Here is a 26170-nt window from a genome sequence, read left to right as displayed (position 1 = left end):
GGGATATCACCGGTTCAGGCTGGTGGTGGGGGGTGTAATGGTGTGGGGGATGGGGTATCACCGGTTCAGGCTGGTGGTGAGGGTGTAATGGTGTGGGGGATGGGATATCACCGGTTCAGGCTGGTGGTGGGGGTGTAATGGTGTGGGGGATGGGATATCACCGGTTCAGGCTGGTGGTGGGGGTGTAATGGTGTGGGGGATGGGATATCACCGGTTCAGGCTGGTGGTGAGGGTGTAATGGTGTGGGGGATGGGATATCACCGGTTCAGGCTGGTGGTGGGGGTGTAATGGTGTGGGGGATGGGGTATCACCGGTTCAGGCTGGTGGTGGGGTGTAATGGTGTGGGGGATGGGGTATCACTGGTTCAGGCTGGTGGTGGGTTTGTAATGGTGTGGGGGATGGGATATCACCGGTTCAGGTTGGTGGTGGTGGTGTAATGGTGTGGGGGATGGGATATCACCGGTTCAGACTGGTGGTGGGGGTGTAATGGTGTGGGGGATGGGGTATCACCGGTTCAGGCTGGTGGTGGGGGTGTAATGGTGTGGGGGATGGGGTATCACCGGTTCAGGCTGGTGGTGGGGGTGTAATGGTGTGGGGGATGGGATATCACCGGTTCAGGCTGGTGGTGGGCATGTAATGGTGTGGGGGATGGGATATCACCGGTTCAGGCTGGTGGTGGGGGTGTAATGGTGTGGGGGATGGGATATCACCGGTTCAGGCTGGTGGTGGGGGTGTAATGGTGTGGGGGATGGGATATCACCGGTTCAGGCTTGTGGTGGTGGTGTAATGATGTGGGGGATGGGATATCACTGGTTCAGGCTGGTGGTGGGGGTGTGATGGTGTGGGAGATGGGATATCACCGGTTCAGGCTGGTGGTGGGGGTGTAATGGTGTGGGGGATGGGGTATCACCGGTTTAGGCTGGTGGTGGGGGTGTAATGGTGTGGGGGGTGGGATATCACCGGTTCAGGCTGGTGGTGGGGGTGTAATGGTGTGGGGGATGGGATATCACCGGTTCAGGCTGGTGGTGGGGGTGTAATGGTGTGGGGGATGGGGTATCACCGGTTCAGGCTGGTGGTGGGGGTGTAATGGTGTGGGGGATGGGATATCACCGGTTCAGGCTGGTGGTGGGGGTGTAATGGTGTGGGGGATGGGGTATCACCGGTTCAGGCTGGTGGTGGGAGTGTAATGGTGTGGGGGATGGGGTATCACCGGTTCAGGCTGGTGGTGGGGGTGTAATGGTGTGGGGGATGGGGTATCACCGGTTCAGGCTGGTGGTGGGGTGTAATGGTGTGGGGGATGGGGTATCACCGGTTCAGGCTGGTGGTGGGGGTGTAATGGTGTGGGGGATGGGATATCACCGGTTCAGGCTGGTGGTGGGGGTGTAATGGTGTGGGGGATGGGGTATCACCGGTTCAGGCTGGTGGTGGGAGTGTAATGGTGTGGGGGATGGGGTATCACCGGTTCAGGCTGGTGGTGGGGGTGTAATGGTGTGGGGGATGGGGTATCACCGGTTCAGGCTGGTGGTGGGGGTGTAATGGTGTGGGGGATGGGGTATCACCGGTTCAGGCTGGTGGTGGGGGTGTAATGGTGTGGGGGATGGGGTATCACCGGTTCAGGCTGGTGGTGGGGGTGTAATGGTGTGGGGGATGGGGTATCACCGGTTCAGGCTGGTGGTGGGGGTGTAATGGTGTGGGGGATGGGGTATCACCGGTTCAGGCTGGTGGTGGGGGTGTAATGGTGTGGGGGATGGGGTATCACCGGTTCAGGCTGGTGGTGGGGGTGTAATGGTGTGGGGGGTGGGATATCACCGGTTCAGGCTGGTGGTGGGGGTGTAATGGTGTGGGGGATGGGATATCACCGGTTCAGGCTGGTGGTGGGGGTGTAATGGTGTGGGGGATGGGGTATCACCGGTTCAGGCTGGTGGTGGGGGTGTAATGGTGTGGGGGATGGGATATTACCGGTTCAGGCTGGTAGAGGGGGTGTAATGGTGTGGGGGATGGGGTATCACCGGTTCAGGCTGGTGGTGGGGGTGTAATGGTGTGGGGGATGGGATATCACCGGTTCAGGCTGGTGGTGGGGGTGTAATGGTGTGGGGGATGGGGTATCACCGGTTCAGGCTGGTGGTGGGAGTGTAATGGTGTGGGGGATGGGGTATCACCGGTTCAGGCTGGTGGTGGGGGTGTAATGGTGTGGGGGATGGGGTATCACCGGTTCAGGCTGGTGGTGGGGTGTAATGGTGTGGGGGATGGGATATCACCGGTTCAGGCTGGTGGTGGGGGTGTAATGGTGGGGGGATGGGATATCACCGGTTCAGGCTGGTGGTGGGGGTGTAATGGTGGGGGGGATGGGATATCACCGGTTCAGGCTGGTGGTGGGGGTGTAATGGTGGGGGGATGGGATATCACCGGTTCAGGCTGGTGGTGGGGGTGTAATGGTGGGGGGATGGGATATCACCGGTTCAGGCTGGGGGTGGGGGTGTAATGGTGGGGGGGATGGGATATCACCGGTTCAGGCTGGTGGTGGGGGTGTAATGGTGTGGGGGATGGGATATCACCGGTTCAGGCTGGTGGTGGGGGTGTAATGGTGGGGGGATGGGATATCACCGGTTCAGGCTGGTGGTGGGGGTGTAATGGTGTGGGGGATGGGATATCACCGGTTCAGGCTGGTGGTGGGGTGTAATGGTGTGGGGGAGGGGATATCACCGGTTCAGGCTGGTGGTGGGGGTGTAATGGTGTGGGGGAGGGGATATCACCGGTTCAGGCTGGTGGTGGGGGTGTAATGGTGTGGGGGAGGGGATATCACCGGTTCAGGCTGGTGGTGGGGGTGTAATGGTGTGGGGGATGGGATATCACCGGTTCAGGCTGGTGGTGGAGGTGTAATGGTGTGGGGGATGGGGTATCACCGGTTCAGGCTGGTGGTGGGGGGTGTAATGGTGTGGGGGATGGGATATCACCGGTTCAGGCTGGTGGTGGAGGTGTAATGGTGTGGGGGATGGGATATCACCGGTTCAGGCTGGTGGTGGGGGTGTAATGGTATGGGGGGATGGGGTATCACCGGTTCAGGCTGGTGGTGGGGATGTAATGGTGTGGGGGATGGGGTATCACCGGTTCAGGCTGGTGGTGGGGGTGTAATGATGTGGGGGATGGGGTATCACCGGTTCAGGCTGGTGGTGGGGGTCTAATGGTGTGGGGGATGGGGTATCACCGGTTCAGGCTGGTGGTGGGGGTGTAATGGTGTGGGGGATGGGGTATCACCGGTTCAGGCTGGTGGTGGGGGTGTAATGGTGTGGGGGATGGGATATCACCGGTTCAGGCTGGTGGTGGGGGTGTAATGGTGTGGGGGGTGGGATATCACCGGTTCAGGCTGGTGGTGGGGGTGTAATGGTGTGGGGGATGGGGTATCACCGGTTCAGGCTGGTGGTGGGGGTGTAATGGTGTGGGGGATGGGATATCACCGGTTCAGGCTGGTGGTGGGGGTGTAATGGTGTGGGGGATGGGATATCACCGGTTCAGGCTGGTGGTGGGGGTGTAATGGTGTGGGGGATGGGGTATCACCGGTTCAGGCTGGTGGTGGGGGTGTAATGGTGTGGGGGGTGGGATATCACCGGTTCAGGCTGGTGGTGGGGGTGTAATGGTGTGGGGGATGGGATATCACCGGTTCAGGCTGGTGGTGGGGGTGTAATGGTGTGGGGGATGGGATATCACCGGTTCAGGCTGGTGGTGGGGGTGTAATGGTGTGGGGGATGGGGTATCACCGGTTCAGGCTGGTGGTGGGGGTGTAATGGTGTGGGGGGTGGGATATCACCGGTTCAGGCTGGTGGTGGGGGTGTAATGGTGTGGGGGATGGGGTATCACCGGTTCAGGCTGGTGGTGGGGGTGTAATGGTGTGGGGGATGGGGTATCACCGGTTCAGGCTGGTGGTGGGGGTGTAATGGTGTGGGGGATGGGATATCACCGGTTCAGGCTGGTGGTGGGGGTGTAATGGTGTGGGGGGTGGGATATCACCGGTTCAGGCTGGTGGTGGGGGTGTAATGGTGTGGGGGATGGGGTATCACCGGTTCAGGCTGGTGGTGGGGGTGTAATGGTGTGGGGGATGGGGTATCACCGGTTCAGACTGGTGGTGGGGGTGTAATGGTGTGGGGGATGAGATATCACCGGTTCAGGCTGGTGGTGGGGGTGTAATGGTGTGGGGGATGGGATATCACCGGTTCAGGCTGGTGGTGGGGGTGTAATGGTGTGGGGGATGGGATATCACTGGTTCAGGATGGTGGTGGGGGGTGTAATGGTGTGGAGGATGGGATATCACTGGTTCAGGCTGGTGGTGGTGGTGTAATGGTGTGGGGGATGGGGTATCACCGGTTCAGGCTGGTGGTGGGGGTGTAATGGTGTGGGGGATGGGGTATCACCGGTTCAGGCTGGTGGTGGGGGTGTAATGGTGTGGGGGATGGGATATCACCGGTTCAGGCTGGTGGTGGGGGTGTAATGGTGTGGGGGATGGGGTATCACCGGTTCAGACTGGTGGTGGAGGTGTAATGGTGTGGAGGATGGGATATCACTGGTTCAGGCTGGTGGTGGTGGTGTAATGGTGTGGGGGATGGGGTATCACCGGTTCAGGCTGGTGGTGGGGGTGTAATGGTGTGGGGGATGGGATATCACCGGTTCAGGCTGGTGGTGGGGGTGTAATGGTGTGGGGGATGGGATATCACCGGTTCAGGCTGGTGGTGGGGGTGTAATGGTGTGGGGGATGGGGTATCACCGGTTCAGGCTGGTGGTGGGGGTGTAATGGTGTGGGGGATGGGGTATCACCGGTTCAGGCTGGTGGTGGGGGTGTAATGGTGTGGGGGATGGGGTATCACCGGTTCAGGCTGGTGGTGGGGGTGTAATGGTGTGGGGGATGGGGTATCACCGGTTCAGGCTGGTGGTGGGGGTGTAATGGTGTGGGGGATGGGGTATCACCGGTTCAGGCTGGTGGTGGGGGTGTAATGGTGTGGGGGATGGGATATCACCGGTTCAGGCTGGTGGTGGGGGTGTAATGGTGTGGGGGATGGGGTATCACCGGTTCAGGCTGGTGGTGGGGGTGTAATGGTGTGGGGGGTGGGATATCACCGGTTCAGGCTGGTGGTGGGGGTGTAATGGTGTGGGGGATGGGGTATCACCGGTTCAGGCTGGTGGTGGGGGTGTAATGGTGTGGGGGATGGGATATCACCGGTTCAGGCTGGTGGTGGGGGTGTAATGGTGTGGGGGATGGGATATCACCGGTTCAGGCTGGTGGTGGGGGTGTAATGGTGTGGGGGATGGGGTATCACCGGTTCAGGCTGGTAGAGGGGGTGTAATGGTGTGGGGGATGGGGTATCACCGGTTCAGGCTGGTAGAGGGGGTGTAATGGTGTGGGGGATGGGATATCACCGGTTCAGGCTGGTGGTGGGGGGTGTAATGGTGTGGGGGATGGGATATCACCGGTTCAGGCTGGTGGTGGGGGTGTAATGGTGTGGGGGATGGGGTATCACCGGTTCAGGCTGGTGGTGGGGGTGTAATGGTGTGGGGGATGGGGTATCACCGGTTCAGGCTGGTGGTGGGGGTGTAATGGTGTGGGGGATGGGATATCACCGGTTCAGGCTGGTGGTGGGGGTGTAATGGTGTGGGGGATGGGGTATCACCGGTTCAGGCTGGTGGTGGGGGTGTAATGGTGTGGGGGATGGGATATCACCGGTTCAGGCTGGTGGTGGGGGTGTAATGGTGTGGGGGATGGGGTATCACCGGTTCAGGCTGGTGGTGGGGGTGTAATGGTGTGGGGGATGGGATATCACCGGTTCAGGCTGGTGGTGGGGTGTAATGGTGTGGGGGATGGGATATCACCGGTTCAGGCTGGTGGTGGGGGTGTAATGGTGTGGGGGATGGGATATCACCGGTTCAGGCTGGTGGTGGGGGTGTAATGGTGTGGGGGATGGGGTATCACCGGTTCAGGCTGGTGGTGGGGGTGTAATGGTGTGGGGGATGGGATATCACCGGTTCAGGCTGGTGGTGGGGGGTGTAATGGTGTGGGGGATGGGGTATCACCGGTTCAGGCTGGTGGTGAGGGTGTAATGGTGTGGGGGATGGGATATCACCGGTTCAGGCTGGTGGTGGGGGTGTAATGGTGTGGGGGATGGGATATCACCGGTTCAGGCTGGTGGTGGGGGTGTAATGGTGTGGGGGATGGGATATCACCGGTTCAGGCTGGTGGTGAGGGTGTAATGGTGTGGGGGATGGGATATCACCGGTTCAGGCTGGTGGTGGGGGTGTAATGGTGTGGGGGATGGGGTATCACCGGTTCAGGCTGGTGGTGGGGTGTAATGGTGTGGGGGATGGGGTATCACTGGTTCAGGCTGGTGGTGGGTTTGTAATGGTGTGGGGGATGGGATATCACCAGTTCAGGTTGGTGGTGGTGGTGTAATGGTGTGGGGGATGGGATATCACCGGTTCAGACTGGTGGTGGGGGTGTAATGGTGTGGGGGATGGGGTATCACCGGTTCAGGCTGGTGGTGGGGGTGTAATGGTGTGGGGGATGGGGTATCACCGGTTCAGGCTGGTGGTGGGGGTGTAATGGTGTGGGGGATGGGATATCACCGGTTCAGGCTGGTGGTGGGCATGTAATGGTGTGGGGGATGGGATATCACCGGTTCAGGCTGGTGGTGGGGGTGTAATGGTGTGGGGGATGGGATATCACCGGTTCAGGCTGGTGGTGGGGGTGTAATGGTGTGGGGGATGGGATATCACCGGTTCAGGCTTGTGGTGGTGGTGTAATGATGTGGGGGATGGGATATCACTGGTTCAGGCTGGTGGTGGGGGTGTGATGGTGTGGGAGATGGGATATCACCGGTTCAGGCTGGTGGTGGGGGTGTAATGGTGTGGGGGATGGGGTATCACCGGTTCAGGCTGGTGGTGGGGGTGTAATGGTGTGGGGGGTGGGATATCACCGGTTCAGGCTGGTGGTGGGGGTGTAATGGTGTGGGGGATGGGATATCACCGGTTCAGGCTGGTGGTGGGGGTGTAATGGTGTGGGGGATGGGGTATCACCGGTTCAGGCTGGTGGTGGGGGTGTAATGGTGTGGGGGATGGGATATCACCGGTTCAGGCTGGTGGTGGGGGTGTAATGGTGTGGGGGATGGGGTATCACCGGTTCAGGCTGGTGGTGGGAGTGTAATGGTGTGGGGGATGGGGTATCACCGGTTCAGGCTGGTGGTGGGGGTGTAATGGTGTGGGGGATGGGGTATCACCGGTTCAGGCTGGTGGTGGGGTGTAATGGTGTGGGGGATGGGGTATCACCGGTTCAGGCTGGTGGTGGGGGTGTAATGGTGTGGGGGATGGGATATCACCGGTTCAGGCTGGTGGTGGGGGTGTAATGGTGTGGGGGATGGGGTATCACCGGTTCAGGCTGGTGGTGGGAGTGTAATGGTGTGGGGGATGGGGTATCACCGGTTCAGGCTGGTGGTGGGGGTGTAATGGTGTGGGGGATGGGGTATCACCGGTTCAGGCTGGTGGTGGGGGTGTAATGGTGTGGGGGATGGGGTATCACCGGTTCAGGCTGGTGGTGGGGGTGTAATGGTGTGGGGGATGGGGTATCACCGGTTCAGGCTGGTGGTGGGGGTGTAATGGTGTGGGGGGTGGGATATCACCGGTTCAGGCTGGTGGTGGGGGTGTAATGGTGTGGGGGATGGGATATCACCGGTTCAGGCTGGTGGTGGGGGTGTAATGGTGTGGGGGATGGGGTATCACCGGTTCAGGCTGGTGGTGGGGGTGTAATGGTGTGGGGGATGGGGTATCACCGGTTCAGGCTGGTGGTGGGGGTGTAATGGTGTGGGGGATGGGGTATCACCGGTTCAGGCTGGTGGTGGGGGTGTAATGGTGTGGGGGATGGGGTATCACCGGTTCAGGCTGGTGGTGGGGGTGTAATGGTGTGGGGGATGGGGTATCACCGGTTCAGGCTGGTGGTGGGGGTGTAATGGTGTGGGGGATGGGATATCACCGGTTCAGGCTGGTGGTGGGGGTGTAATGGTGTGGGGGATGGGGTATCACCGGTTCAGGCTGGTGGTGGGGGTGTAATGGTGTGGGGGGTGGGATATCACCGGTTCAGGCTGGTGGTGGGGGTGTAATGGTGTGGGGGATGGGGTATCACCGGTTCAGACTGGTGGTGGGGGTGTAATGGTGTGGGGGATGGGGTATCACCGGTTCAGGCTGGTGGTGGGGGTGTAATGGTGTGGGGGATGGGATATCACCGGTTCAGGCTGGTGGTGGGGGTGTAATGGTGTGGGGGATGGGGTATCACCGGTTCAGGCTGGTGGTGGGGGTGTAATGGTGTGGGGGGTGGGATATCACCGGTTCAGGCTGGTGGTGGGGGTGTAATGGTGTGGGGGATGGGGTATCACCGGTTCAGGCTGGTGGTGGGGGTGTAATGGTGTGGGGGATGGGATATCACCGGTTCAGGCTGGTGGTGGGGGTGTAATGGTGTGGGGGATGGGATATCACCGGTTCAGGCTGGTGGTGGGGGTGTAATGGTGTGGGGGATGGGGTATCACCGGTTCAGGCTGGTGGTGGGGGTGTAATGGTGTGGGGGATGGGATATCACCGGTTCAGGCTGGTGGTGGGGGTGTAATGGTGTGGGGGATGGGATATCACCGGTTCAGGCTGGTGGTGGGGGTGTAATGGTGTGGGGGATGGGATATCACCGGTTCAGGCTGGTGGTGGGAGTGTAAAATATATTTACATGTTTCATATTGAAAATAGTGCAAAATTAAAAAAAATAAAATAAATGTATTTCATTTGTGAAGAACTTTTCAATGATTTGTACCGTTACTGACAGCTGAAGTGTAAACAAAACAGTTGCCAGTAGGTATCGGTAATTGGTATTGGCGAGCACAAAAAAAAAAAAAAAAAAAAAAGTATCGGCAAATGGTTTTGGTGCATCTCTACTAACTATATAATTATATATTATTATTATATTATATTATTCTGAATAATACTTATTTAAAGTGTCAGAAAATCATTACAAAGAAAAGTCTAACTAAACATGTCCCCTCCCCCCTTCTCCTACCTATCCTGTAAACTAGCACTCGTTTTCGTCTCATTCGTGTTTTTTTTTTTTTTTTTTTTTCGGTCATTTGTAATGATCGCAGTTTGTCAATTTGAAAATCCAAAAATAAGAAACAACATCTGAAAATTCGAAAGAATAACAAACAAACTAATAATAGCCTAACTATTAAATTTATAGGTATTGGAATTTCCTTTCAAATTTGGCTGTGAGCGTAACAAATACGAATTTATCCGAAGTTACGAACTATCCGAAATAACGAGTGCCGCATCTAAACAAATGAAACGTAACAAATTAATAATAAATAGTAATAATAATAAAAAGTTTTTATTATTGTTATAAATTAATATTAATTTGTTACGTTCCAATTCGCTTAGATGCGGCACTCGTTATTTCGGATAATTCGTAACTTCGGATAAATTCGTATTTGTTACGCTCACAGCCAAATTTGAAAGGAAATTCCAATACCTATAATCTTAAGGCCTCATGCACACAAGACGCTGTTAAACGCGTGTTCAGAGGCAGTTGCGTTTAACCTCTTTTTTCCAGAAGCAAAAAAATGGGCTCAGACGCAAACGTTTTCCACGTTTTAGACGCCAGATGCAGCTAAACGCCGGTACCGCGTTTAGCCACGTTTGCGTTTATAAGTGTTTTTAAAGGAACATTTTACAACCCGAATTTGGGGCCCCATATCTCGGGGCCACTTGGTGCTAGGAACCCCAAATTTGGTGGGCTAACACAGTGGAACTAACACTATAACATGTCCAAATTTGGGGTTCCTAGCACCAAGTGGCCCCGAGATACGGGGCCCCAAATTCGGGTCACAAAATTCTCTGCTGCAGAAAAGTGCTTGACTTTTTGTGACCCGATTATGGGGCCCCATATCTCGGGGGAACTTGGTGCTAGGAACCCCAAATTTGGACATGTTATAGTGTTAGTTCCACTGTGTTAGCCCACCAAATTTGGGGTTCCTAGCACCAAGTGACCTCGAGATATGATTTTGAAAAAAAAAAAATTTTTTCCTTTTTGCTATTATAAATATCCCCCAAATTTAAAAAAAAAAAAATGTCTTCATCAGTTTAGGCCGATATGTTTTCTTCTACATGTGTTCCCTCAGCGTGTTCTAACTGTATGGGGATAGGACTGAGTAATTTGGTGTGCTAACACAGTGGAACTAACACTATAACATATCCAAATTTGGGGTTCCTAGGACCAAGTGGCCCCGAGATATGGGGCCCCAAATTTGGGTTGCAAAATGTAAAGCACTTCTGCAGCAGAGAATGACATTTTCTGACCTAAATTTGGGGCCCCATATCTCGGGGGAACCCCAAATTTGTATATGTTATAGTGTTAGTCCCACTATGTTAGCACACCAAATGTGGGGTTCCTAGCACCAAGTTCCCCCGAGATATGGGGCCCCAATAATCGGGGTCGCAAAATGTCAAGCACTTTTCTGCAGCAAAGAATGACATTTTAAGACCTGAATTTGGGGCCCCGTATCTCGGGGCCGCTTGGTGCTAGGAACCCCAAATTTGGATATGTTATAGTGTTAGTCCCACTATGTTAGCACACCAAATGTGGGGTTCCTAGCACCAAGTTCCCCCGAGATATGGGGCCCCAATAATCGGGATCGCAAAATGTCAAGCACTTTTCTGCAGCAAAGAATGACATTTTAAGACCTGAATTTGGGGCCCCGTATCTCGGGGCCACTTGGTGCTAGGAACCCCAAATTTGGACATGTTATAGTGTTAGTCCCACTGTGTTAGCACGTTCCTAGCACCAAGTGGCCGCGAGATATGGGGCCCCAAAGTCGGGTCGCAAAATGTCATTTTCTGCTCTGCAGACGCTTCTAGACGCAAACACGGTAAAACGCGGCATGCAAACGCGGCAAAACGGGCGCTTCTAACCGCCGGTTTCAGCTTTTAAAAACACGTGTTCAGCAGAGTTTGCACCGGCGTCTCGTGTGCATGAGGCCTAAAGGGGTTGTAAAGGTTCACCTTAATGCATCCTATATATAGAAGGGAACAATCAGCGCTAACTAGTAGCACATGGATGCAAGCTGAACACTATAGGAAATCACAAAGCCTATAAATACTTATTAAAAACAATGTTAGTGCAGCACATAAGTAGAACAGTCCATAACATATAAAAACATTCAAAGTAAATGAAGATCCCTCGTGACAAAAAAAGGGGAACAAGTTCTTCTGTATTAGGTGACGACATCCTCCACCACAGGCACACAAATGTGCTTACCAGATTGGATGGAGCTCTTGTTATAGGAGGTCACATGCCGCCGGCTGTATCACGAGAGCGCGCCTGCAAGAACTAACCACCATGCGAGGGAGCTCCCATGAAGGTGTTTAGTTCTTGCGGGGAGGAGCCGAGACAGCCGCCGGGGGAACCCCAGAAGAGGAGGATCGGGGCAAAACGAGCTGCACAGTGGAGGTAAGTATGACAGGTTTGTTTATTTTTAAAAAAAAAACCCTTTAATAGTTAGTAATAGTTAAGTTATTAGTAGTTATTTATTATTAAATTTCCTATTTATTAAATTAACGAATTTTCAAATATTCGGAAAAATTCGTTAAATGGATTTTCGTTAATTGGGATATTTCCGAATTAACAAATTTGTCAAAATTCGTTAAAAAACTAATTTGGAACTAAACGAGTTTCACATGTCTACTATCCCCTTGTGTACTTACCTATTTGTAATCTCTTTCGGTCCGGTTGTGTGATCCTGCAGCTCCGGCTCTCCTGTGTCAGTGAGCAGCTGCTGCAGGGGAGAGGAGGGAGCGCAGAGCATGGGAGCCTATGAGTGATGTCACGGCTCCGGGAATCCACAGCTGTTGTCGATCGCTCCCTTGCACAGAGCTTGCAGGATCCTGTGTATTAAAAACAAAACAAAACAGTATACCTTCCTGTTTGTAATCTGCTCCGGTCCGGTTGTGTGATCCTGCAGCTCCGGCTCTCCTGTGTCAGTGAGCAGCTGCTGCAGGGGAGAGGAGGGAGCTCCGACAATGGGCTGGGCCCTAAGAGCCTAAGGGTGAGGTCACGGCTCCGGGAATCCTCAGCCATAGTCGAGTGCTCCCTTACACAGAGCTGCAGGATCACGAGACTGGACTAGAAGAGGGTAAGTACACGGATATTTATTATACAGGTTGGGCAGAAGGAGGGGGAGGGGAACCTTTTTTAGGAGTAGTTTTTTTCCACTTTAAATAAACTTTGCATTATTTTTTCTCTTGATTTCATTAAAAGAAACCTGTTTAATACATCTGGGAATCCATCCGGGTAGCAGGCCTGGATCGGAGTTGGTTGACTCAATAATGGGCACATCCAATGCTCTGACAAATGTTTGGATGAAGATCTCGCCATGTTTGAGCACCTTCGGCTATTCGTGGGCTTCCTTGTGCCCGACACGTGATCCCTTAGTGCAGGGGTAGGCAACCTTGGCACTCTAGTTGTGGTGAAACTACTAATCCCATCATTTCTCTGGGAGTCATGCACAGGGCTGTGGATAAGGGGATACCACCGGTCCTCCTGTAGAGGGCCCAGGCCAGCGGGGGGGGGGGGCAGCAGGCATCAGGCATCAGGTAAGAATTAGATGTGGGCAGGGAGGGTGATTGTCGTGGTGGGAGGGCAGATAATGGAACTGATCCCCGTGTATGGCTCTCTGTGCAGCAGCTGAAAGCCGGCTTCTTCTCCTCTCCCTCCTGCCGGCTTTCAGCTGCTGCAGAGAGAGCAATACAAGGGATCGGTCCCAGTGGCGGCTGGTGGGCTTTTCTTCTTGCGGGTGGCAAAAAACCAGCACCCCCCCCCCTCTGGGTGGTGTGACACTGATGCACCCCTCCCCCCTCCGCACCAGGGGCGGCACTGTCAGCCAGCACGCCCCCCCCCCCGGGAGGTTCGGCACTCACTATGCGGCGGGCTTTGTCCTCCTCATGTGTCCTCCGGGCAGCAGCAGCTGCGGGTTCGGCTCCAGAGTGTCTCCTCTTCCAGAGCGTTAGGCATCCAACAGGCCGGGAAAGAGGTCTCACTGACCTGCCTCCTGATTGGCGGGGAGTAGCTGTAGTGTGAAAATAGTGAAAATTAATTCGCTATGGTCACACAATGGGGTGGGATCGGGGCTCACTCTCTGTACCTCAAGCCCACCCTATTTTGAAGCCTATTAGAGCCTGTGGCTCTAATCAGGTTCCTTTAAAATCCCCCACCCCCGCCATAGGAATTCATGTGCCCGGCGTCCTGAAAGGGGCTGGGCACATGGATAGGGAGGGCGGCGGAGGGCGGCGGACGTTTCCCCTTGCTGCCCAGGCCCCCCCCCCCTCGTGTGCCCCCCCCCCCACAGTGCCGTTGGCTTCTTTCCTCTCCTTCCTGCCAGCAGCTGTGAGCACACAATAGGATCCTTCAGGATGGAGAGTGGGGGGGAAGGGTTTGGTAAATAGGTCACATTTACCGGCCACTTCCTTCCCTGAATGAACACAATGAGTGACCGGCGCCGATCACACACTGTGTTCATTCATAGCTAAAGTATAGTAAACTGTGTTTTTTTAGGATGAAGAGTGGTGGGGGGGGGGGGTCTGGTAAATATGTCACATGTACCGGCCACTTGCTTTCCTGAATGAACACAATGAGTGATTGATGCTGATCACTCACTGTGTTCATTCATAGTAAACTGTTTTTATTTGGGGGGGCTGTGGTGTTAGCTATATGGGGGCCCTGTGGTTTCTAACAGCAGCCCTGGTCATGCCTGTAGCTGTCAGTCTTGCCATACCTTCTGGGACTTGTAGTTCCACCCGGAGCTCTGAGGTTGCCTGCCCCCTCCGGGGGATCAGTCTGAGAATTGCGGCTGCAATGGGGGGGTCAGGATGGAAGGGGACCATTCCCAGCTATACCAAGGCGGCCATTGTGAAGAGCGATATACTGATATGTCAATCCTTTGTGTCTTCCAGAACTCGATCCGCCACAACCTGTCTCTGAACAAGTGTTTCCGGAAAGTGCCGCGGCCCAGGGATGACCCGGGAAAGGTCAGCATTATCTCTATACAATGAGGGTGAGGGAGGGGGGGGTCTGTGGTACAAGGTCACTTACCCGCTCATAGAGGGGTATCCTTCACTGGGAGGAAAGTATTCATACCGGCTTCTACATTGTAGTCATAGCAGGGGAGATCACCATACACACTCCACTACACTGAACTATACTCAGTACAGGGGGGTGAGACTTATGGGGGGGTGAGACTCATGGGGAGGGTGAGACTCATGGGGAGGGTGAGACTCATGGGGAGGGTGAGACTCATGGGGGGGTGAGACTCATGGGGGGGTGAGGCTAATGGGGGGTGAGACTCGGGGGGGGGGGGGGGGTGAGACTCATGGGTGGAAGAGACTCATGGGGGGGTGAGGCTAATGGAGGGGTAAGACTCATGGGGAGGTAAGACTCATATGGGGGGGTAAGATTCATGATGGGGTGGTGAGACTCATGCTGGGGGTAAGACTCATGGAGAGGTAAGACTCATATGGGGGGGTAAGATTCATGATGGGGGGTGAGACTCATGCTGGGGGTAAGACTCATGGAGAGGTAAGACTCATATGGGGGGTGAAACTCATGGGGGGGGTAACACTCATGGGGGGTGGTGAGACTCATGGGGGGGTGGTGAGACTCATGGGGGGGTGGTGAGACTCATGGGGGGGGTGGTTTTTACCCCTGTCTGGTTTTTACTGCTACCCGGGACTTCCCTAAAAAAAAGATTTCCCCTCATTTCCAGGAAGTTAAGAAATCTGCATCAGCGATCCAGACGGACCTTTCCTCCCTGGCCCCGCCTCCTTCCATTCATTGGATTTCAGTTCTTATAGTCGTGGGAAGCTCAGCGTCACATGTGGGCGTTACCTTTGTAAATACAACCTACCTAGGAACGCCCACTCCTCCAGACTGACCAACTGCCCATCAAGGCATTTTGATATTTGCATAACTCCTCCCACCACTTGCATCAAGGGGTTCTTGAGAGGGGGGGGGGGGGGGGGGTCCCTTCACTCTGGGGGACAAAGAGAAATGGGAAGATGAAGTGGACTGTGAGTGGACTGTGGTGATAGAAAAGAAAAAAATTGAAAAAAAATTAGAATACAGCCGTGTTCTGACATTCAAATTTCAAAAAGAATAGAATACAACAAAACATAAAAGAATAGAGTAAAATAGAATAGAAAATAATAGAGTAGTAAAAAATAGAATAGATCAGAATAAAATAGAATCTAACCGTCTTCCGAAATTTGAATTTGAATAGAACCAGCTGTTCTTCACGATGAATTTGGATTGATTCATTCGATAATTTTCGATTCAAATACTTCAAATCCATTGGAAAAATTTTAATCCAGTCAAAAAACAAATGAATGAAACAAAACTAATTTTGTTACGAATGCAAGGAAACAAAATTAGTAACTTTGACGAAACAATCCGAATAAAAAAGACGTTTTTGCGATCTGCACATGTCTGATACCCTCCAGCAACCTTTTCATGAGGTTTATAAGGGAAATCCGGACACACAAACAGGAAGTACATGGAAGGAAAGAATTCATGAAGGTCTAACTGATGCAAACTTTGCTCTGTTCCCCTCCAGGGATCCTATTGGATGATTGACAGCTGCCCAAAAGAAGACGTAGCCCTGCCCCGGAGGAAGAGGCCACACCCCGATGATGAGGTAACTGCAGCTGTGTCACACCCTATCACTTCAGCTCCACCCATGCAGAACTTTACCAAAAGAAATAAGTATGGGGCTTATAATCTATTCAGAAAATCCTAAAGAGCATAAAAGTGGGGGACTTCACCTACAGTGCCTTGAAAAAGTATTCATACCCCTTGAAACTTTCCACATTTTGTCATGTTACAACCAAAAACGTAAATGTATTTTATTGGGATTTTATGTGATGGACCAACACAAAGTGTCACATAATTGTGAAGTGGAAGGAAAATGATAAATGATACAAATAAATATGTGAAAAGTGGGGGGGGGGGGGTATTTGTATGGCGCCCCCCGGAGTCAATACTTTGTAGAACCTCCTTTCTCTACAAGTCTTTTTGGGGATGTCTCTACCAGCTTTGCACATCTAGAGAGGACATTTCTGCCCATTCTTCTTTGTAGAATATCTCAAGCTCTGTCAGATTGGATGGAGAGCGTCTGTGAACAGCAATTTTCAAGTCTTGCCACAGATTCTCAATGTGATTTAGGTCTGGACTGTGACTGGGCCATTCTAACACATGAATATGCTTTGATCTAAACCATTCCATTGTAGCTCTGGCTGGATGTTTCGGGTCGTTGTCCTGCTGGAAGGTGAACCTCCGCCCCAGTCTCAAGTCTTTTGTAGACTCTAACAGGTTTTCTTCTAAGATTGTCCTGTATTTGTCTCCATCCATCTTCCCATCAACTCTGACCAGCTTCCCTGTCCCTGCTGAAGAAAACCATCCCCACCACATGATGCTGCCACCACCATGTTTCACGGTGGGGATGGTGTGTTCAGGGTGATGTGCAGTGTTAGTTTTCCCCCCACACATAGCGTTTTACTTTTAGGCCACAAAGTTGAATTTTGGTCTCATCTGACCAGAGCACCTTCTTCCACATGTTTGCTGTGTCCTCCACATGGCTTCTCACAAACTACAAACAGGACTTCTTATGACTTTCTTTCACCAATGTCTTTCTTCTTGTCACTCTTCCATAAAGGGCAGATTTGTGGAGAACACGACTAATAGTTGTCCTGTGGACAGATTCTCCCACCTGAGCTGTGGATCTCTGCAGCTCCTCCAGAGTTACCATGTACCTCTTGGCTCTTCTCTGATGAATGCTCTCCTTGCCCAGCCGGTCAGTTTAGGTGGACGGCCATGTCTTGGTAGGTTTGCAGTTGGGCCATACTCTTTCCGTTTTCCGATGATGGATTGAACAGAGCTCTGTGAGATGTTCAAAGCTTGGGAGATTTTTTTTTATAACCTAACCCTGCTTTATACTTCTCCACAACTTTATCCCTGATCTGTCTGGTGTGTTCCTTGGCCTTCATGATGCTGTTTGTTCCATTAAGGTTCTCTAACAAACCTCTGAGGGCTTCACAGAACAGCTGTAATTATAATGAGATTAAATGACACACAGGTGGGCTCTATTTACTAATTTTGACTTCTGAAGGCAATTGGTTCCACTAGTTTAGTTAGGGGTATCAGAGTAAAGGGGGCTGAATACAAATGCCCCTCCCCCACACTTTTCACATATTTATTTGTATCATTTATCATTTTCCTTCCACTTCACAATTATGTGCCACTTTGTGTTGGTCTATCACATAAAATCCCAATAAAATACATTTATGTTTTTGGTTGTAACATGACAAAATGTGGGGAAATTTCAAGGGGTATGAATACTTTTTCAAGGCACTGTATTGCCTCCAATAGTAAAACAAACTAATTTAAAAGATACCATCCAATTTTATTGATACAAATATTAGAAACAATGAGAACATATTGAAAACAATTATTACCTTCTTGAATTTTTTTGAGGTCACAGCCAACAACCAATTCGGAAATACCCAACTTTAGGGTTCGCAATGGTCGCTGTATTGCGGTCAACGCGTTTCGCAGAGTTTATCATCTGGGGCAGTGATGGTGAACCTCGGCACCCCAGATGTTTTGGAACTATATTTCCCATGATGCTCAACTACACTGCAGAGTGCATGAGCATCATGGGAAATGTAGTTCCAACACATCTGGGGTGCCGAGGTTCGCCATCACTGATCTAGGAGCACCAGAAGCAGACATTTCCACCTCTGCTCTGAAGCCAGCAGAGATGTCCACTGGGCTCCATAGTTGTATCTGGAACAGTCCACAGCCAGCAAGCAAAGGGACACAAAATGTATCAAATGTTGAAAAAGCTTGTAACAAGGGTGTCAAGGAACAAGAAGTCCACCACAAGAGGTCCACCACAAGAGGTCCATCACAAGAGGTCCACCACCGTGTCCCGGCACTTGCTTGATATACAGGGAATGGAGCCTGCTGTGCTCTGAGCACTAGATGGACCTTACAGTGAACTGACTTGTCTTCAGCAGTGGGCTCCTGGCAGCCATTTTGGGGAGGCCCTGTGCCTAAGACACTGTATTCCTAAAAGATTTGCTGGCCATTTTGACCCCTTCTATGTAGCCAGACTTCTCCCTGACAAAAGTGAGGGTCCTTCAGAAGTGAGGGGAGCAAAGTACAGGACTAGTGCTGGGGAAGCAGGAGAACCCCATAGTGGAATCCACTGCAGATCACTTTTCAGAGGGGGTGGCACAACTGACAACAAGCCCTAAGGTCTTTTTCATTTAGACGGGGGGGTGGAGTAAAAATTGGTGGGTAAGCCACGGTGATACCGCTCCCCAGCCGCACACTATAACTGGGAGAATAGAGCTGGATGTAGCTATACACATGCAATGGACAATGTTGCTGTGCTTTTCAGTTGTGGCAATTTTTTTTAACACAGGGTGCAGAGTTTGACGGGTGGTCAATAAGGATGACAGGTCCTTTTTATGGAGAGATCTGGGGTCAATAGGACTCCAAATCTCTTCTTCCTCTACCTTTTATAATCAAAAGCTAAAAAAATGTGATTTTTTTGTGTAAAAAAGTATATAAAAACAATGTATACTTTTGTTTAAATTTTTTTTTTTTTTAAATGTGATTTTTTGCAAAAAAAAAAAAAGATACAATAAAAATAATGTGATCTCCTGCTTAAAAAATAATAATAATGTGATCCTTTGCTTAAAAAATAAAATATTAATGTGGCCGTTTTCTTAACAAAAGTAAATAATAATGTGATCTTTTGCTTAAAAAAAATAATAGTAATAATGTAATCTTTTGCGAAAAAAAAAAAAAATATTAATTTGGCCTTTTTCTTAACAAAAGTAAATAATAATGTGATCTTTTGCTTAAAAAAATAATAGAAATAATGTGATCTTTTGCTAAAAAAAAAAATTGTGGCTTTTTGCTTAAAAAAAGTAAATAATAATAATAATGTGATCTTTTGCTTAAAAAATAATTGTAATAATGTGATCTTTTGCTAAAAAAAAAACAAAACAAAAAAACAAAAACGTTACCTCCACCCTGGATCGAAAAAGGATTGAATGAGTTGAGACAACTCTATCAAAAAAAAAATCACAATATGAGGCAGTAAAATCACAACATGAGGCAGTATTGTTTTTAAAAAAAATGCAAATCTTTATTACAAAATATACTAGCTAAAATGACATTTTGACAAACAACAACACCCTACTAACTGACAGGATCAACAGATACCCAATAGGATAGGCTTGGAGTTATGGATATGAATGAAATCCATGTGGACACAAATACTATACAACTTGTATCAATGAGTAGAGTCCATAAACTTCTCCATGCGCTCTTGTCTACGCGTTTCACAAAATGCTTCCTCAGGACATTACTGGGTAGGTGCTCATGACCCTTAGGATTAGGTATAGGGCCGACACCACACAGAGATAGATTCAAAACCAGAATGGTTCCTATCCACCGGACGAGTTAATGGTGAAAAGTAAATCACGTATCCTGACACTTGGATTGAGGAAAGGAAGGTTCCACCTCTTCTGTAACCAAGGTCATTGGCAGTTCTCAAGTCAGGAGTCGAGTAGATTCACACAAACTGGATTATATAGTTGAGGAGGAGGGACTATACATCAAACATATCCATCAATGTCAATGGAGATTGATACACTTGCCCCTAATAAAGGGTAGAAGGCCCAAATAGTAGCTAGATGTATCCACCCAAGTGTCCTTCCAGTCCTCAGCTTGGTATGCTGGCTGGAGTGTTATGTATACATATCCAGGACTTCCTCCTATTAAGGGGGGGGGCTAAAAAAATATATATAGCCGCATCCATAGGTTCCCAAGTGGGAAATGGGAGTAAAGTATCCAGAGATAGGTCCCGACCACAGGTGTCACCGCTGGATTGGAAGTGACATCTAGGCGTCGATCCGATCCTCCAAGGCCATAGAGGCGATCAGAGATGATCTGGTGTCTTGGTGACCTCTATGGCCAGCTGTGGTGACCTGTCGGATCGTTTCTTGGGCATGCCAGTAAAAACGTTAAGTGGGGGCTGCTTCTGAAAGGGATGCAGTGGTTATTGGTCCGCTCGGAATGCTTTCATGAGAGAGTTGGTCACCGACTGAAAAATAAAATACCGGGGCTATGATGACATCTTCATCCATAATCCGGTTAAACCACTTTACCAATATGTATTGCGATCGGCAAGTGGATAATCAGATGGAGGTAGTCACCGTCTTGCTCTCCTCTGTTGTGTAGCATGGACAGTCACAGGAATCTGTGTCGTAGGGTTGTAATGTCGATCTCTGGGTGTCACTTGCAGCTCTCCCAGGATTCCACCGAACAGGAAGTCAATAAGAGCCCCCTGAGTACCACCAGTGATGTGTCCGTAACCACGGAGAATGCACAAGGACATCATATGGAGAACAATTCCCCCCTCCCCAGCTACAGCCAGGTGAGTGAACGTCTTCATTCAGAGGAAATCAGAAGGTGGAAGAACGTTTGTTACATTTCTGGATGTAAATATGTGTATGCTGTACATGTGGGGGATCACAGAAGATCACTGTAGGACAGGGGTTCCCAACCCTGTCCTCAAGTACCCCCAACAGGCCATGTTTGCAGGTTTTCCTTCATCTTGCACAGATGCTTTAAATCAGAGTCAATGGCTTGGTATTTTGGACAGCTATTTTATCTAAGAGAAATTCCCAAAACATGGCCTGTTGGGGGTACTTGAGGACTGAGGTTGAGAACCACTGATGTAGGAGATACTGCTACTACCAGGGCCATCTTTAATATTGAATGGACCCCAGGCAAACATTTTCTTGGGCCCTCCCGAATTCACTAATGAACTATTTGCAGGCAGTGCAGGGCTCAAGGGGCAGCTGCTTTGGGCCCCACAACAATGACTGGGCCCAGGGCAGCTGCCCCTTTTGCCCTGTAATAAAGACGGCCCTGGCTACTACCCCGATCCTCACCGTCTTCTAGGTCCTGTGTTAGGTTCCCTGCATAGGGAACACATGGGGGGAGGGCGGGGGGGGCTTGCTTGATGCCATTCACAGGTCAGCCGCTGGGCACAAACACCATTCAGAGAACACTTTGCATTTGTTCAATTATAGAAGAAACTTGAAAATTCCCCCCGGGGTTTTTTTTTTTTTTTTGTTGCAGCAAACGGACTAGCAAGCGAATTTCAGTATATATAAAATATGTTTTATTATACAAATATTAAACAAAGGTTTTAAAATATGAACTCTGGTTACATAAATTACAAATTTTACAGTAATGATCCTGCCCCCCCCCCCCCAACGTGTTTCGACCAAGCAAGTCGTAGTCTTCTTCAGGGGGACTGTGTTACCTCCAATTGATGGGAGACAGTGTTTGGAACCAGAGATTTTCAAAAAATGATTATCCAAGACCTTGCTTAGGTCATTCTGACCATCCAACCTGGCGGGGGCCCAACGCGACTGGCTTACAGGGAACCATGCCAACAGTGCCTGGAGGAGATGGGATTAGGTCACCTCAGACAGATAAGTCACTTGTATTACGCTCGATATAGGAGTCTATACAGTGCCAAGAGAACTCGATTGCAAGGTGCTTCGTTGATGGTATGAACCACCGATTTGCATTTGAGCACGCTTGTTTGCACCTTCCAATGAAGGATCTTTCATTGGCAGTTGGTGCGCACAAGCATGCTCAGATGCAAATCCTATATTGGGGGTAATACAAGTGATTTATCTGTCTAAAGTGGCCTAATCCCATCTCCTCCAGGCACTGTTGGCATGGTTCCTTGTAAGCCAGTCACGTTGGGCCCCGCCAGGTGGATGGTCAGAATGACCTAAGCGAGGTCTTCTGATCGTTTTTTGAAAATCTCTGGTTCCAAACCCACTGTCTCCCATCAATTGGAGGTAACCCAGTCCCCCTGAAGAAGACTACGACTTGCTTGGTCGAAACACTTTGGGGCGTTTGGGGCAGGATCATTACTGTAAAATTTGTCGTGAGTATATGCCATGCCTACAATTTATGTAACCAGAATTCATATTTTAAAACCTTTGTTGATTTTAATATTTGCATAATAAAACATATTTTTATATAGTGAAATTTGCTTGATTAGTCTTTTTCATGCAACAACCCCCCACCCCTCCCAGGGAATTTTCTAGTTTCTTTTGTAGTATATTATTTAGGGTGTGCAGCTTCTTTACCACCATGTGTGTCCTCAGATTGCATTTGTTCAAATAACTACTTTCTGACCGCCTCCTGTAGCTTTACTGCTATGGTGTGGCCCAGCTGCGCTGGATCACACACATATATATATATATATATATATATATATATATATATATATATATATATATTAGGAGTACGGCTCCCCGGCTGTGCTGTTATTCTCTACAGCACAAGCCAATTAGAGTGTCCTGGCCAATAATGTATGGTCAGGACCTGCTGATTGAGCGAATGACAGAAGAGAGCTCTGTGTCGGTAAACAACACAGAGCTCTCTACAGACAGCATCAATGTGGCTGTTTTTTTTTTTTTTACCTTGCAAAGATGATTGGCTGTCAGGTACAGCTGCACCAGATTCTGAGTGCAACAGTTTTAGTAAATTAAACTGTTAGTGTCAGATTGTCTGCCGCACTATCACAGTTCCACTATAAGGCACTGATCGTCGTCATTACTAGTATAATAAAAAAAAAAAATAATAATAAATAAGTCTGCTGATTCAGTGTTTTTAGATCTTTTTGTCAGATGTTACTCTGGGATACTGAAGTATAATACAAGCATTCCAGAAGTGTCAGAGGCTTTGATTGACAATGACATTAGACATGTGCACTGACAAAATATTTGTTCATTTTCCTTTCATTCATTCTTTTGCTTTTTTTTTTTTTTGAAAATTCGGAACTCGGATTTTCAAATTTCCGAATTTTCGATTTCCGAATTTTCAAATTTCCAAAGTTTCAAATTCTGAATTTTCGAAATTTGAAAGTTCGGAAATTCAAAAATTAGAAAATCCAAAACTTCAAAAATCTGAAAAAAAGAAAGAAAATCAGTTAAATTCGAAATAATAACTAACTAATAATAGCTATTAAATTATAGGTATTGTAATTTCCTTTCAAATTTGGCTGTTTGTGAACTTAATAAATACAAATTTATCCGAAGTTGCGAATTATCCGAAATAACGAGTGCCGCATCTAAACAAATGGAAGGAACATAATAATAAATAATAATAATAAAAAGGTTTAATTATTATTAGTGTTATCTATTATTGTTAGATTGTTAAGTTCCATTCGTTTAGATACGGCAGTTGTTATTTTGGATGATTCGTAACTTCGGATAAATTCGTACTCGTTACGTTCACAAACAGCCAAATTTGAAAGGAAATTCCAATACCTGTAATTTAATAGTTATTTTTATTATTTTTCTGGATTTTCGTATTTTCATTCTTTTGAATTTTCAGCTTATCATTCTTATTTTTGGATTTTCAAATTTCCAAATTTTTGAATTTTCAAATTTTCCAATTTCCGAAACTTCGAATTATCTGAACAACTTAGAATTTCCGAAATTTCGAACTTCGGAGATTTCGGAATTAACGAATTTGTCAAAATTCGTTAAAAAGTGAATTCCTAACTAAACGAATTGCACATATCTAAATGACATGAATTTTATGCAAAGAGTCATTATTTGCAGTGGTGACCTTTCTATTTTAGAGACCTCTGCAATTCCCCCCAGCATGGTGTCATCAACTTCTGGGCTACATCTTGACTGATGGCCGTCCCCCCCCCCCCCCCCCAATTCTTCCATAATCAATGCTTGGAGTTTGTCATAATTTGTGTGAGGTTTTTTTTTGTTCAGCCTGCCTCTTTAGGATTGACCACAATGGGACTAAGGTCTAGGGAGTTTCCTGGCCATTGACCCAAAATGTCCATGTTTTGTCCTCCAAGCCCCCCTTAGTTATGACTTTTGCCTTATGGCAAGGTGCTCCCTCATGCTGGAGAAGGCATTGTTCCTCACCAAACTGTTCTTGGATGGTTGGGAGAAGTTGCTCTCGGAGGAGGTTTTTGTACCATTCTTTATTCATGGCAAAATTGTGAGTGACCCCCCCCCACTCCCTTGGCTGAGAAGAAGCCCCGCCCATGAATGGTCTCAGGATGCATGACACAGGACTGATAGTAGCGCTCACCTTTTCTTCTCCGCACAAGGCTTTTTTCCAGATGCCCCAAGGGGATCCATCAGAGAAAATGACTTTTCCCCCAGTCCTCAGCAGTCCAATCCCTGGACCTCTTGTAGAATATCAGTCTGTCCCCGATACTTTTCCTGGAGAGAAGTGGCTTCTTTGCTGCCCTTCTTGACACCAGACCATCCTCCAAAGGTCTTCTCCTCGCTGTGCGTGCCGATGTCCTCACACCCGCCTGCTGCCATTCCTGAGTGTGACGGCGCTGAAAGCTGGAAATTGACCTGGGCAGGAAGGAGGTGAAAGTGCCCGGTATTGAAGGGGTTAAATACCAGGATGTTTTATAGACCTACATTGGTAGGTGAAGGTGTTGAGGTCAGATCATTGTGTACCATCACTGAAGATGCAATGTATTTTTCTAACCCTTGTTTGGTATTACTGACTGATCCCGTTTCTCTTTTCTCCCCCCCCCCCCCATAGGCTGCCCCGGCTCACATGCCGCCAGACTCCAGAGCCCCGTCCTACAACAACAACGACTGCTACAAATTCTCCTTCTCGGAAATCCCCGACCTCAGCTGTTCCTTCCGCAGCCTGTACCGTACATTGCAGGGTAAACAGGGTGAGAATGGAGGAGGGTAGTGCAGGAAGGTGACCGGCCAGGTAGTGCAGCAGAGCCCTTGGAACCTACCCGGGACCGAGCCGACTCACAGAACATTTCAGCTTCATTTCACACTCCGGCATCGAAATTAGTGGGAGGAATAGTGCCTCATTATCGGTGTCAGTGGGAGGAATAGTGCCCCATCATTGGTGTCAGTGGGAGGAATAGTGCCCCATCATTGGTGTCAGTGGGAGGAATAGTGCCCCATCATTGGTGTCAGTGGGAGGAATAGTGTCCCATCATTGGTGTCAGTGGGCGGAATAGTGTCCCATCATTGGTGTCAGTGGGAGGAATAGTGTCCCATCATTGGTATCAGTTGGAGGAATAGTGTCCCATCATTGGTGTCAGTGAGAGGAATAGTGTCCCATCATTGGTGTCAGTGGGAGGAATAGTGTCCTATCATTGGTGTCAGTGGGAGGAATAGTGTCCCATCATTGGTGTCAGTGGGCGGAATAGTGTCCCATCATTGGTATCAGTGGGAGGAATAGTGTCCCATCATTGGTGTCAGAGCGAGGAATAGTGTCCCATCATTGGTGTCAGTGGGCGGAATAGTGTCCCATCATTGGTATCAGTGGGAGGAATAGTGCCCCATCATTGGTATCAGTTGGAGGAATAGTGTCCTATCATTGGTGTCAGTGGGCGGAATAGTGTCCCATCATTGGTGTCAGTGGGAGGAATAGTGCCCCATCATTGGTGTCAGTGGGAGGAATAGTGTCCCATCATTGGTGTCAGTGGGAGGAATAGTGTCCCATCATTGGTATCAGTGGGAGGAATAGTGCCCCATCATTGGTGTCAGTGGGCGGAATAGTGTCCCATCATTGGTGTCAGTGGAAGGAATAGTGTCCCATCATTGGTGTCAGTGGAAGGAATAGTGTCCCATCATTGGTGTCAGTGGGAGGAATAGTGTCCCATCATTGGTGTCAGTGGGAGGAATAGTGCCACATCATTGGTGTCAGTGGGAGGAATAGTGCCCCATCATTGGTGTCAGTGGGAGGAATAGTGCCCCATCATTGGTGTCAGTGGGAGGAATAGTGCCACATCATTGGTGTCAGTGGGAGGAATAGTGCCCCATCATTGGTAGGAATAGTGTCCCATCATTGGTGACAGTGAGAGGAATAGTGTCCCATCATTGGTATCAGTGGGGGGAATAGTGCCCCATCATTGGTGTCAGTGGAATAGTGCCCCATCATTGGTGTCAGTGGGAGGAATAGTGCCCCGTCATTGGTATCAGTGGGAGGAATAGT

At 49.7% G+C, this 26170-nt stretch overlaps 1 protein-coding gene across 1 annotated transcript in view; it reads left to right on the top strand.

The window, feature by feature from the left end:
- The window catches only part of FOXJ2 (forkhead box J2), a gene marked incomplete at its 5' end in the record, with an annotated part of 51833 nt that overhangs the window by 12360 nt on the left and 13303 nt on the right, over window positions 1-26170 (top strand). The window contains 4 exon segments of the mRNA XM_073595455.1: window positions 14011-14085; window positions 15666-15746; window positions 20430-20561; window positions 24749-24887. Coding sequence (XP_073451556.1) covers window positions 14011-14085; window positions 15666-15746; window positions 20430-20561; window positions 24749-24887 — 427 coding nt within the window.

Source organism: Aquarana catesbeiana, linkage group LG08 (genome assembly GCF_042186555.1).
Source record: "Aquarana catesbeiana isolate 2022-GZ linkage group LG08, ASM4218655v1, whole genome shotgun sequence".
Classification (NCBI taxonomy): domain Eukaryota; kingdom Metazoa; phylum Chordata; class Amphibia; order Anura; family Ranidae; genus Aquarana; species Aquarana catesbeiana.
The sequence above is the reverse complement of the archived record's forward strand: the minus strand, read 5'-3'. Positions and strand labels throughout refer to the sequence as shown.